Source organism: Melozone crissalis, unplaced genomic scaffold (assembly GCF_028551555.1).
Source record: "Melozone crissalis strain CALT ecotype California unplaced genomic scaffold, PUWL_Pcris_2 ptg000056l_1, whole genome shotgun sequence".
Classification (NCBI taxonomy): domain Eukaryota; kingdom Metazoa; phylum Chordata; class Aves; order Passeriformes; family Passerellidae; genus Melozone; species Melozone crissalis.
The window spans coordinates 6,438,284-6,452,851 of record NW_026535834.1 but is presented as its reverse complement, the minus strand read 5'-3'; the positions used below and the strand labels follow the sequence as shown (position 1 = coordinate 6,452,851).

At 39.9% G+C, this 14,568-nt stretch overlaps 1 protein-coding gene across 1 annotated transcript in view; it reads left to right on the top strand.

Moving 5' to 3' along the window:
• ARID4A (AT-rich interaction domain 4A) overlaps positions 1 to 14,568 on the top strand; it is a 48,319-nt gene that overhangs the window by 17,855 nt on the left and 15,896 nt on the right. Inside the window, exons 10-13 of the mRNA XM_054286756.1 lie at positions 965 to 1,041; positions 2,509 to 2,675; positions 12,083 to 12,155; positions 14,436 to 14,530. Of these exons, the coding sequence (XP_054142731.1) occupies positions 965 to 1,041; positions 2,509 to 2,675; positions 12,083 to 12,155; positions 14,436 to 14,530 (412 nt within the window). The remainder of the gene's footprint in view (positions 1 to 964; positions 1,042 to 2,508; positions 2,676 to 12,082; positions 12,156 to 14,435; positions 14,531 to 14,568) is intronic.

The window sequence follows — 14,568 nt, the reverse complement described above, 5'->3', positions numbered from 1 at the left end:
TGGTAACACATTGTAACTAAAACTTCCTTGCCAAAGGCCACCTGTCACCCTCTTTCAAAGGGAGCAGTTTTTGGTTTTTGATAGCCATGATTTTGAGTAGGTTATTTAGCTGATTACTGAAATGTACTTCAAATACCTGAAGATTGGGTTCATTTTGGCCTCTTCATTTGGATGTATCATCAACCTTCTGGATAAGCCTGGTTCTGTGATGAAGGTTGAATGTTACTGGTAAAACATCTTGATCTGCTCTGATTTATTTTTTCTCTCCTTAGCCTCATAGCTTTAACTTCAGAAAATGGCAGCCTCTGATTCGTGAAGTTTTACTCCAGATTTTCTGAAATAATGAAAGAAGGGAAAAAAATGTGTTAGACTAACTCACTTGTAAGGCTCTCCCTGCATTTTGGTTGGGATTTCTCTTGTAACTCAGTGACTGGATATCCAGTATGACTTTGGAACAGAGCAACCTCCATATGTTTTGCTCTGAGAACACTTTTGTAATTTAAAAATTAAAATCAACTGTCTATCAATGCAAATCTGTGAATTGGCTTCACTGTTGTTCTGTGCTAGTAAAAAGGCATTTTGAAAATAGAGGACTTTTCTGTCCTCTTAGCTAGATCCTTGTTCTGGAGAGCAGCTGTTGATTCTTGTGCATATTTTCAGTTCAGAAATATTTTTTTGTGCCTGCATGTTTAACCTTTGCAAATTTGTCCTTTATTTTAATTGCTTAGCCTGCACATTTACAAAGGTTTCTTAATTACTTAATGCCTGGATTTCAAAGATTGGAAACTTACCCTGGGTAACTTACTCTTGTATTTGGATCATACAACAAGTGCCTTAGGCAGTTAGTTGTTAGCAAGGACCTTGCAAGTGAATGATAACTCTTGAAAATTTTAGAAATTGCTGTTTTTCTAAATCAAACGCTTGCTTTTCTGTGATGTAATCACAAAGCCTTATTTTGTTACAGTTACTCAATAGCAAGAAAAGACATTAAGGAGCTAGATCTTCAAAACTTACCAAAATCAGAGGCCTCTCCTAAAAAAGGTAATTTAGAATAAATGCTAGGTGTTTAAAAAAAGTAATTTCATACAAAGGTTCTTTTAACATTTGCTGATAAATGATGAACTGTTGATTTCTGATAATTGCTCTTGGATATTTTCTAAGCAATTTTAAATGGGAGAAATTGGAGAAATGTGGATATAGCTTTTGTCTAGTAGAAATGTGATTTTTTTTAAATTTGATTTTTTATTTGATTTTTTTCTTTATTTGATTTTTAGTTCATTATTTTGATCCAGTCCAAATTTGTGGAAAATGAATAGAATATTTTCAGTGTAGTCTATTTGAAGTTGCCAGTGAGCAATGGAATATAAACTTACCTCTCCTAATACTAAAATTTTTTGCTATTGCTCAAAACACTCAAAACACATGTTTACTTTAAAGATACCCAGACAGCAGGGTGTACACTTCATAACAAGTCTGTGATTAATGTTTAATTTAAAAATATAATTACAGAATTGGATGAATGGATAGATGACATGGATACCAGAATCCATCAAAACACAAAATGTGTTAAGGAGAAATTTTTTGATTGTATTTATTAAAAATTATAATTAAAAATGCCACCCAGCAACAAGAAAATCCCCACTCAACAACAGTATCTGGTGTGACTAAAGGTGTGCAGCAACTGCTTAACAAGTCAAAATTTAAAATGCTTCAAATAAAAGGTTGAGGTGGTTTTGATTGATTTGTCTAATACTATATGATTTCTCTTCTACTTTGTTCTTAATAGCTGTTTCACAGCACAAGAACTTTAGAACAGCCAAAAAAAAGAACAGATGCCAGGTTTGAGATAAATTGAAGAAAGGGACTTTTTTTTCCTGTGGAGAACATAATTGGGTTGTGACATTCCTTGCTACAAGGGAATATTTTGGAACCAAAGAACCAAAGGTACTAATGGTTTATGGTTTCAAAAAAAATAAAAAAAGGAGAGTTGAGACCAATGTCTGGAGGTTTTTCTGTCAGCAGTGTTAAAAACTGGTGCCTTCTCTGCTAACACTGAGCAGTTCATTGCAGTATGTTCTTCTTTTGGGTGTTTTTCTGGCTCCTTTATTAAAGTCTTTTTTTGTGACTGAGGGGCAGATTTTGGGGTTATCTGGGTTTGTTTTGCTTTGTTGTTTTCCACCCTTGGAGCACCTCTGAAAGAAAAAGAATTTGAGGTATTTCCATTTTACAAATGTAACTTGTGCCTGTCCCATCACTCCTTTTCTCTCTAACATGTTTTACATCTGTTCCAACCATTAATGTCAAATCTCTTTGGGCAGTGCTGTTTTTTTTTTTAATCTAAACCATGGTATTTTGAAAGAGCAAAGTAAGCCATGGTGCATGATCTGCGATGGATTCATTGCATTTCAGTTGGTGTTGTGATTTACAAGAAGGTGAAAAGGAAAATAAAAAAGCTTTGTGGCTGTGAATGCTGCAGCTGAGGTAAAGCCAGGGCCCTTTCCCCTCTAGGGCTACAGGAGGCAAGCACGTTCCTCAGCACCAGGGCTGTGCCTAGGAACTGGAAAATGGACATCAGTGAGATCCTGGAGTCCTCCAGCAGTGATGAGGAGGATGGAGCTGCTGCAGAAACTGATGAGGAAGAGCCAAAAAGAGAAGAGAAAACAGAAGAAGTAGCGGTGAGTCTGCTCAATTTCAGCCATTTTTGGACAATCTCAGTCATTTTTCAGGGATAATTTCATTACTTGCTTGCCTGAAAATCCTGCACTTTTACAACATACTGTTCTCAGACTCAGCTCGCTTCAGTGTCTTTTCACTCCTGCTCATTTTCTCTCTGCTGCAGTTGTCTCTGTTGGGATTTGTGAGCAGTGGCAAGTTGTCTCCTGTTACCCATCTCAGAAACTAAATTCAAGGCAGAGAAGAGTAAAAGGTTCTAGGTCAAAAGAAAAGGCAAAACCTAAAAACTTCTGTTGACCCTAATAGTATTAATTCCACTTTAAATACAGTATCTTTGTATTTTTCTTTTGTAATTTCCTTTTGGTTTTTTCTTTGTATGTGTTAGAACTCTAGATACTAAAAATTTAAAAATTTTTATACTAAAAATCACAAGTGAACACTACATTTAACCTGAAGTCATAGAAAAAGCTTCCAAAATTAATTAATAACACTGAAATTATGAGTATATAATTTAAATAAGAAACTTGTAATATCACAAAATAAAAAATTTAAGGTTTTAAATTATAGTAATATATATACAACAAAAACTAATCCTTCTTCTTCACCCTCTTCATAAATTTATGTAATATTCTATAATTATAGAAAAAAGTCTGCATTGCAGACTTCAAATAATTAATTATTAAACTAAAAATAAAAATAATTTTAAAAATAATAATTTTTAATAATATTAAAATAATTTTAAAAAATAAGAATAATTCAAATCATATTTAAATATAATTTCTTAATTAATTTAACCTTTAAAAATCTTATAAAATAATAAACCATTTTTTAGCTTATTAATAAAATAATGTAGTACTCATGTGTATGTAGGTTATATAAAAGTAACTTGTTTCAGAAAACAGCAGTGTGATTTTAAAAAGACAAAAATTTCAAGCAAAAGCAGGAGGTTGAAACCATGAGCTGATTCACAGGGCAATAAATGCTGCTTAGGAGCAGCAGAGGACAGACCTTGGTGCCTGTTAGGTTGGGAATCACACAATGATGTGGAGGATGGACTTTCTGTCTGACGTGCTGTGGCTTGTCCAGACTGGGACAGGAATTCATGGAGAGCAGCCTGTGGAGAAGAGCTTGGGGGTTCTCCTGGGTAAAAGGCTGGATTTGAGCCAGCAGTGAGTGCTCATGGCTCAGAAAGCTGAACGTGCCCTGGGCTGCCTCAAAAAGGGAATTCTCACTTTCCTCTGCCCTGTGAGACCCCTCTGGAGCTCTTTGTCCTCAGCTCGCAGGGATCTGTGGGGGCTGCCCCAGAGGAGGCCATGGAGCTGCTCCAGCCTGAGAGCTGGGGGTGTTCACCTGGGGGAGGCTCTGGGAGAGACCTGGGAGCCCCTCCAGGGCATAAAGGGGCTCCAGGAGGGCTGGAGAGGCACTTTGGAGCAAGAGCATGAGTGACAGGACAAGGGGGAATGGCTTTATACTGACTGAGATTTAGGTTAGACATGAGCAAGGAATGCTTGGCTGTGAGGGTGCTCAGGCCCTGGCAGAGGCTGCCCTCAGAAGCTGTGGCTGCTCCTGGATCCCTGGAATTGTTCCAGGCCAGGTTGGACAGGGCTTGGAGGAGCCCGATCTGGTGGAAGGTGTCCCCATGCAGGGAGTTAGAAGTGGATGATTTTAAGGTCCTTTCCAACCCAGGGATTCCATGTGATTCCATGATTCTTATAATAACAGTTTTTTCTGCATTCGAATATTTAAAGTTGCTCCTTTTCCATGAAGTTAACCAGTTTCCTCATGCCATCAGAACTGCTTTTACAGGATTCTCTTCTATTTCTGCTCCCTGCTTGTAACCTGGATGTTGGATTTAGAAGCATGGGCGGAGGTGGGGGGCGGGGAGGGGAGGCACTGCGGGATTTATTTGTTCTCACAATACCCCCAAAAACCACGACCCGCGGAGCCCCGGCGCGGCCTGTGCATGTGGGCAGGAAGGTCAAAGGCCGCTTCCCTTCCCCTTCCCTCACGGAATGGCCGATGGCGCTTGGCGGCGGCCTCGGCGTTCCCAGGGCAACCGGGAGCGGGCGCGGCGCCTGCGCGGGGAGCGGCCGCGGGAGCCGGGGCTGGCCGGGGGCTCGGAGATGGGCTGGCCCTTCCTCTGCCTTTCATCTAATGCCTCGCGTTCTCCTTAGTCTCCCTAGTTCTTTTGATTAGTATTTTTTTATTATTTTTTTCCCCCCCTCCCCGTGCGGAAGAGAATGTAAGTAATGCCGGTTAACCGCGGCCGCCGCGCGGGGAGAGAGAGCGAACGCGAGCGAATATTTGGAAGTCAGGCTGAAAATATGTGCAGGCAGTGGGCAGATTAGATAGAAAGGAAGTAAAACCATTTTACGTTTGAAAGAATGCAGCTGCTAGGTAAGGATCGGGTGCTTGGGTCTGTGATGTGAGCGTGGTGCCTGGGGATGGGGGTTTGACTTGGGTTTCTGAGCTGGGAACTGTCTGCTGGAGCTTGCAGCCAGGGGAGATCTTTCCAGGTAAAAATAAAAAGAAATAGACAATAAAAATCTATTTTTAGATGGGGATTTTATGCTCGGGTATCAGTGTTTTGGAAAATGGAGGAGATGGCTGTGTAAGAATAATGGTATGATAAGATAAATCTGAGATGAATGTGTGCAGAAATGTAAAATCCTCTGGGTTTTTTCCCCTCTGTTTGCAGTGAAAAAGACTGAATAGGCCACATTTTGCAGGGTGTGAACTGTTGCGGGCTCTATTGCTCTGTCTGTATTAACATTGGTTAAAATTTCAGAGTATCAATCACTGAAAATCAAGGATTGCTGTACTAGTTTTCTAGTATCCATTTTTATTATCATTTTTCATGCCTATTGCATAAAATGCTGTGTGTTTCAAACAAAGAAGGGGGAGGGGGAAGCTTGGTGATTTAAAAAAAAAAAAAAAGGCATTCCTGTAAAAGAAATAGAGATTATTTTTAAAGAAGGATGTTAATGTAAAATAGTGAAGCAAAGGATTCCAGACAGGTGGATGTGCTGATAGGAGAAGCTGTGGAATCCATTATTTCCAGGTGACAAGTAGGAATGTAAGGTGAGCATCTTCATGCTGAAGCTGTGTAGCAGAGGGTAGATATGAATCTTTTTAGATAATGTCACAGCAGAATTGACATGATGGCCTATTAAGTCAGATTCCTGGTTCAGCTGTTAAAATACATATTTTTAATTGTGGGCCGTGCTAGATATTGCAACAGACAGCATTTAGGGAATTTAAGGAATTTCTGGTTTTTTTTCCCTAGAAAAGCAGTAATACTGGCTGCAGAGAGATTTGACAAGTGAGTGTTTGGGGGTTTTTTTGCCTGTGTTTGAATGCAGATGTTGAATTACTGAAATTTTACATTTTATAGAGTGCTTCCTTTTATTAATCAAGGTCAAAAAATGCTTCTGTCCATCTTCTCCCAGAATATTCTCAGTGGGCTTTTTGTTTTAGCACTGTAATTGGTTATATTATTAGAGATAGGAGTGAGATTATTAAAAATACCTTTTTGTTTCCCCCCATTCCCATCTTTTGGTGTGCACAGCAGCTTTGCTGACAAGGCCTGTCCAGCTGCTGCCCAGGCATGATAGGCCATCATTAAATAATCAAATGGACACAGACCTACTTAATATATAATCACAGGATAAAGTCAGTCAGAAAAGTCTAATTCTGGAATGGAAAGGATCCTTTTTTTCTGAAGTAGGATCTTTTATCATGATGATGGAGCAGAGAGATCTGCTGGAGCTGGTGATATTAGATCCTGCCATTTTCCCAGTAGCTGGCTTAAAAATCTGCAGCTTTATTTTGACAGAAACTTCTCTTTCTAAGTGTGTTGCCTTTTGTGACATCTTTAAGAGGTGGTGGAATTTTAAACCAGGTTTACAGGGCTTTAGTAAGCTAAGGAGGGGGAACAAACATGGGGTTGGTTTGGTGCTCCTCCTCCTCACCCCTGGTGAGTGACTTGTGTGGTCCAGACCAGACTGGGAAGGAGGACAATGTGGAAATTGCTTGTCATGGGCTCTAACAAGGATTGCATTACACAGAGCTACTCAGCATGTTCAAATTGCTGGAATTTTGGTGATACATGGTGCAACTCAGGATTATTTTCCATTAGCAATTAAGATTTTAATAACACATTTCATAAAAAATGAAAAAAATCCAGAGGTATTATAAAAAAAAATCGTTATTGAATGAAAATGAAAAGAATAATTCAATTAATTTGAATCCAGATAAAAATCTGAATATTGCTTTTGCTTCTTACCCATTTTTCAACATGTCAGAGGAAGATAGTCAACTGTGTTTGGAGGGTACATTTGGCAGCCTGTGCACTGCAGCTAAAAGGAGAGAGAAAATCTTAACTCCAGTATCTCCACATGGAAACAAAGCTTTTGGAATTTTGAACATTACCTGATTTTTATTCAAAACAAGTTGTATCTCCTGCTGTATTTGCTTGTCTTGACACTGTTCTGTCAGGGAAGAAGAACCTAATCTAAACATAAAGCAGTGAAGCAAAGGATTCCAGCCAGGTAAATGTGCTGGTAGGAGAAGCTGTGGAATCCACTGAGATCCATCACATTTGATTCTCAAGCTTAAATATTGAAATTCTCCCTGTTTTACAGGGGGATGTGTAAGCACTATTTGGGTTTGGCTGTGTCTCCCTGTGAGCCATTCTGATTCCATTAAAATGAAGATCTTAACGTGCAGTTATTTCAAATATCTTCTCAGTACACGTTCTCCACAGATCCATCCACTGAAGACCAGACTAAAGGCAAGGAATTTCTTCAGAAAAAAATTCCAGGTCTTCATGGCTCATTGAGGGAAGAGTTGTGGCACCTCCAGGTGTTTGCCAAGAGGGATTTTCTTCAAGGCTTGTTTCTGACAGTCACCTGGAGGATGGATGTGTGGCATGGTTAATGGGGTGCATTCATTTAACCTTTTTAAGGTTCTTGCATCACAACAGCATCAAAAAAATCAGTCACAGTTGCTTTACATTGTTGAAGAGGGAAGGTGCCAGAGGCATTTTCCAATGTTCCTATTCTGCAAATAAGCAAGGATTTCAGTTCTCATGATAAGTTATTTCCATATATTTTATTAACATTAAGTCCATAATGGAAGGATGAGAAATCCATGATGTGTTTTAGGAGGCTTGAAATTCCTACAAATAATCAGTAGTTGACTATTAAAATATTTACATTTTGCTTCAAAATAATTCTTGTTTCCTGTGTAGGTTCTGCTCTCAGTAACTGGGAGATCACATAAAATCATTCCCAAATTGCCGTGTCTGTTGCAGCCTATTTGTATTTTAAAATAACATTGAAATAGCTGACTCTGAAAGTTCAATACAGGAAAAGAGTCATTTCAAAGTTAATGAAGGGTGATATCCAGAAAGAAGTGGTTTATTAGATACTAAGAACAAATGATTTCCTGTGAGGGTGGTGAGGCCCTGGCACAGGGTGCCCAGAGCAGCTGTGGCTGCCCCATCCCTGGAACTGTCCAAGGCCAGGCTGGAGCAGCCTGGGATAGTGGAAGGTGTCCCTGCCCATGGCAGGAGATGGAACAAGATGGGTTTTTAGGTCCATTCCAATCCAAACCAACCTAAGATTCTGTGATTGATTTATATAACCCCCCCCCCCCAAGCAGCTGTGATGTGTAATGCACAGAATAGCCTTTAAAAATAGCTAAACATTGATTAGCAAATCCTCCTTCTCATGCATGTGTGCATTTGTAGGAGTTGTGGCTGCTGTGGAGCACAGCCTGCACCGTGCCATGCACAAATGTTCTTTAGAGCCTTCCTTGCTCACAGTTTTATGCAAAGAGGCATTCTCAGAATGTCACTGCAAGGGAAGTTGCAAACTGAGGCACAGCTCTGGAGTGAGTCATTGTTGGTTTGTGGAATTTCTGGTTTCTTGTTGGTATAAATTAACATTTTAAGACCATGCTCATCTCCACGTGGTTCAAAGCTGTTAACTTGTTGCAATCAGTTTAATTCTTGTCATTTCCTTAATTAGTTTTCAAGCTCAGCTTTAGAAAGCAAATGTGCAAGTGATGAAATCTCATTGAAGTGTACTGTGAAGCAACAAAATTACATTTACTGTAATTCTGGCAGCTTGTCTTGATCATCTCTTCCTCTGAACTCCAAATCCTGTGGATGCTGCTCTTCCTCTTCACCTGCATTTCTTTCACAGAAGCATTTATGGTCCTGTCAGTCTATTTATAACATAAAAGAGAGATCTGTCCCTGGTAGCTCCACCTTGGATTGCCTGAGTGCAGGGTGTACGTGCTTGGAGGTAGAGATTCATTCTTGCTTTTGTAGAAGCAACTATTTCATCCTTTGTGCTCCCACTCAGCTCTAAAGGTTGGCACCCACAGAAGCTTGAACATCTTTCTGGAGAGTAAATGATGAGTCAGGATAACAGAGCCACATTCTTGTTGAAAATCATGCTAAGGACAGAGGCAAAGCTCATGGTGAATTAGGTGACTCAAAACCAAATGAAGCAAAACCAGTCACAAGTATTCTACACATTTCTGTGTGCTTCATGGTGCTGGTGCTCACCAGATAGGTTTAGAAAATACATGAATGCTGATAATGTTCATAAGAAATGGAGTTGGGAAGGGAACGTGTCCATTATGCAGAGATAAAAAGATAATGTTCATGGTCAGTTTTATTGTTTTGCTATTTCCATGTGGCCTGCTTGTCAGAAAGAAGGAAAAAAATCTCAATCTTTAAATTAGAAAAGGGGCATCTTAGAGATTTTTTTATTTATTTTCATTTAAATGAAATTCAGCCTCTCATCCTGAAACTATAAAGTTTTTTCTCATGTTGCATTTAGCTGTGGGTATTGGATGAGCAGCAGAAAGGTCTCAGTTTTGAACTCTTGCAGCTTAAAATTTTCATATTGTTTTGCCTCTCACTTGGACTTACCTTTGGCTATAGTCTCCCCCTTTTTGCTATATCTCTATAAGAAAAAATGAAATGGAGAGACAGAACTCTCTTCAGTAACAGGTTTTAAATAATTGTCATTGTAAACTTATTTATGCCCAGTCTGAAATGGGCACAAATGCCTGTATAGTAGCAGTGACTTTTGGAGAACAGCACTGTCATCCTGTTCCTGCTGCAAAGCAGTGCTGGGAATTTCAGCTCTCCATTTGCTCTCTGATGGTGATCACAGGTTCTGGCACCAACATTTTTCAGATATTTCCCTGATTTGGTGCAGATTTACAGCAGCTTAGATGAACTCCCATGGCAGGAGGTTGGGACTGGGTGGTCTTTAAGGTCCATTCCACCAAACCCATTCTATAATTTTATGATGGCTGATATATTTATAGTCAAACTCACTCAGAACAGCAAACACTCTGTGGAATTCTTTAATGTCCACTTCCAAACAGATAACCCTGGTAAAAAAAAGACATTTTATCCTCATGTTTGCAGTAAGCATATCCAGGAGGGGTTGGTTCTTTCTCATTTTGGCCAGAAGCAGAAGAGCAGCTGATCCAGGCTGTGTTGTGTGGTGACAGTCACTCAGGGCTCACTGAGGGGACTTCTCAGAAGGATCTGGGGCCTGTTGTGCCCTCAGTGCCAGGGACAGTTCAGCCTCCCTCTGCCAAGGGGCTCAAATACCATCAACAGAGAGAAGCAGCTGCAGACTTTGGGATGTCTCACCCAGGTGGATGGTTATTGCAGCCAGGTTTTATGCCCCCACCCCATAACACTTTCCATCTTCCCTTTTTGCTTTTCTTCATCTGCATTTCTTCCACTCAGTCTCAGTGGAATGGCTAAATTCTGGCTGCAAGATTGCTGTTTCTAGCCTACATTTCTGCTGTTCTGACCCACACTTCTGGTTTGGCTTTGTGCCCACACAGAAGAAATGGCTTTAATTCAACTATTCAGAAGTATTTCTGGATGTTTACTGTTATTAGATGTATTTAGTTTGCACAGTTTGAGCTGTATTGCCTTCAGCCAGTAAACATTACAGTAGATGGTAGAAATTTCTCGATCTTGAAGTTATTTTGCAGTCTGGATGGAGAGAAAAAAGCTGTGGTTTCTATAGCAATACTTCTTGATAACCTGGAAGAGCATGCTAATTCTATAGATAACTGTTTCTCCTTATATAATCCCTGTGATGTGCGGAGCAAATGGTAACTGATGCTGTACAGCATTGTGATTACACATTTAATTTCCTCCAATTATTCCACAAGAAAAATTAGTGAAGTAAGACACAGATATTGTCTCTGCCTGATTGTAGCTGAGCTCTGTTGGGTTTAGAAGCTCAGAATTCAGTGAAGCAGGCAGGGCTGGGATTCATTCTGATGCTGGGCAGATTGCTGGTTAGCAAGGCATTAGCATGTACATCCCCATTTCCCTGCCTATCTCCTTGCCTTGAAGCTTAAAGTTTACAGAATGCAGAGATGACTGAAATCTAAATTGTTGTTCTGGTTTCCTTCTGGAACTGCTTGTCACTTTCCTGTTATTTTTAATAATGTAATGATAAGATTTTTTGACACGTACTGTACGTCTTTCCTTCGAGACAGCTGCAGCCTGCCTTGTGCAAACTGCCAGGCTGGCAGGAAGAAAGTGGCATGCAGAAAGCAGTGCAGGGAAAAGGGTTTGGTTTTTTTTTTTTTTTTGGTCTCTGCTAGAATCTCAAAATTCCATGAAGATACGTAGACATTATTTCCTCTCCCTGCCCTTTCCACCCACTCCAATAAATTGACTGTATTTTAAATAATTTTCACTGGAATAAAAGGAATATCTTTGTTTCATGCTGAGGATTACTTGCCATAAATTTATCTCATAGTGTTTATCTCTTTGAGGCTTTAAGTTGTAAAGGTGTAACTAAGGAATTTATAATAATAATAATAAATTATAGAAGTGACTTTAAAGGTGTTTCCAAATATAAGCTGAAATCAAGCATTGGAACTTAATTACAAAACAAATACTGTCTGGAGCATCTCCAACAGGTACTGTTGGAGAAAGAATTGATCTGGGATAAGAAAAATTAGTTAAACATAAAAGCCCCAAACAAACAGAAAGGACCTAACAAAAAACAAACTGGAATTCCTGTGAATTCTTTCAGTCTTGTAAATACCAGACCTCTTCTGTGCTAGGCAGGTATGCTGTGTGTATCAGAGTTTTCATTTTGAGGGTCACTCATTCATTCTGTCATGGACTGATGCTTTCCCTGACTTGCATTTTCTTCTTTTCCTCCTGAGGTCCCACTTCAGTCTTCCTGAGTAAATTTTGTTTTCTGCATATTTCACCATTACATGGGTTCAGGGCCAAATGGGAAGTGGTTTGGGTTTAGTTCTTGCTCTTAGGCTTTTGTACAAATAAATGGTTACTTTGCATATTTGCTGTTTTCATTTATGACTGCATTTATTTTCACAGCCTGAGGAAGAGCTTGATCCTGAAGAGAGGGACAACTTCCTCCAACAGCTTTACAAGTTTATGGAAGACAGAGGTACCACTGAATTTTCTTCTTTTTTCTTTTATCTCCAGTCCACTTCTTTAATGGCACAGCACTCAAAGGGAATTCAAATCCTCCCTGAGGTGTTTTGGTTTTGTTTTGCTTTCACAAAACCTTTTTTTATGTTCCCAACGCCTGTTAAATAAGCCCTTGGTTAATTTCTGCTTGTGACAGCCGTGGCTGAGAGCTCTGCTGCCGTTAATCCCAGGCTGGAAGCTGAGGAGTCTGTCAATGGATGGTGAAATCCAACCAGCACAGAACAGAGATGTGCCATCCTCTAATCTCTGCGCTCAAATGGAGCAGTGATACCTGAAGAGACAACTTAAAAGATTCTATTTTATCCTGTAGCCACAACAATAAAATAGTGTATTTTAAACATCTGTCTTTACAGAATTAAGTGAGGCTTAATAAAGTAGAATAGTTGAGGTCTTGGTTTCAGAGCTGTATCAGAAGTGCTCGTGCTCTGCATAGGGAGCAGGATGTACCTGCTGGCTTGGGAGAGCTGCTGTTGCATAAGATATGTGCAGTTGTGATGGGACTGACATGAAAATGGAAGCTTTTATGCTCCTTTTTAAAAATCTATACTCAAGCCTGCAGAATTTTGTCTTTTAGAGTGTATTGGTTTGGTAAATTTTACACATGAAGTCACCATTTCCATCCTGTATTTCCAATACCGTTTTCATCCTGCAGTAGCCTTGATGTGAAGGTAGGTTATAGGTGTAACTGCTGCCCTTTTCCCTTTTCAGCTTTCTTTTCTCTTGACAGCAGCTACCTGAATGATATTTCCATAGCAGCACAGAGTGCAGCAAATGTTGATGTATTTGAATTTGAAATGACCAGAGCTAAGGGTGAAACATGAAGTACTTGCAGAGTCTGAAAATTTGCCCCTTTCTTTTTTGAGGGTGGGAGGTTGTTGAAATTATTGGGGAAATCAAGCTGCCTTTGTAAAAGAGGGTCTGCTCTAAGGAGGTGTGTTCTAGACCACAGAATCATAAAAGCACAGTCCAAAAGCTGTTCAATATTACCAGTTCTTATCACAGGTTTAGAAATTGAGCACGTATTATAGCAAAGTGTTCTGGAGTTCATCCAATATAATTTTGAAGGCCTCCTGTGTATATAACCAGTGTTTCTGGAGAATAAGCTGCCTTAGGGGAATAAAAGGCTAAGTTAGGGGGAAAGAAAAGAAATCATTCTGCTGCTGGGCTAATCCAGAGTTTTCCTTTCATGTAGCCTGATTCTTCCCACTTTCCTGTTTTCTTGCCTTCTCAGTCTCTTTCCTAAACACTCACAGACTACAAAACCAGTAGGGATGTCAGGACCTTGTGAAGGCAGAAGAGGAAAGCATTTGTATGATGAATTTGAAGACTCAGTCCATGAAATATTTTTCAAGCCAGTCTGTGGATTGAGCAATGCACAGGACTTCTTCAGGACTGAGACTTTCCCCTTGCCTGTTTGCTTTTTATTTTCCTTCTCCGTCCTTATAGCAAGATTTCTGTTCCCAGCAGATTTGTTCTACATTCTCTTCTCTCAGTACAAATGTTTTGATTCATGGAATCATGACAGTATTCCCAAAGTCCTGTAAAATTATTTTAATGATTCCAAATATAATTGCATGGAGATGAGGGAAGATACAAAGCAGCAGGGAGGAGGTTTGGCATTCTTCCTTGCTGGGAGGATTATTGTCTACGTATGCAGCCACTTGCCCGAAGTCACTTTTGGTTTCTCCTTCTGCAGATAATTACTGTTCTGTGTGTCACTGCCACTCAGCTGATCTGAGTTCTTTCTTTTCCCTGGAACTGCCCCAAATATTCATGTCCTGTCAGGTCCTTGTGCTTTTCCACATTCTGACAATTTGCCTGAGTGTCTCTTCCTAATCCAACCTCTCTGCTTCTTCCTCGTTCCTTTCAGCCCACGGTGCTTTTAGTTAATCTCTTCACACTGCTCTATTCCAGCATTCCTCAGGTGTTCTCTGCAGCTTCCTGCAGTTCTGCCTGTGCTCCCTGCTCAGGAGAGGAGCAGTGGGATGCAGCCAGGTGGATGGGGGTTGTTAATAAACCTGGGAGGCTGATAAACCCCCCAGAGATAATGATGCATTCAAAACAGGGTGAAGCCTTGACTGATCATTGGAATTTACTGACTTGGGAACATACCTTAAGCCATTAAATACAGATTTTAAAATGCAGAAGAAAACTTGTAATCAAATGTGTGCTAAAGGAATTCAAGAGGCACCTTGATGTTCTTTGGGATAACTTGTTTCTGTTTTATTTCATTCAGGTACTCCTATCAATAAACCACCAGTTCTGGGCTACAAGGACCTTAACCTCTTCAAACTTTTTAGGCTGGTTTATCAGCAGGGTGGGTGTGACAATGTAAGTGCTGGATGTTCCCTGAATTAAATGTCTGTTCA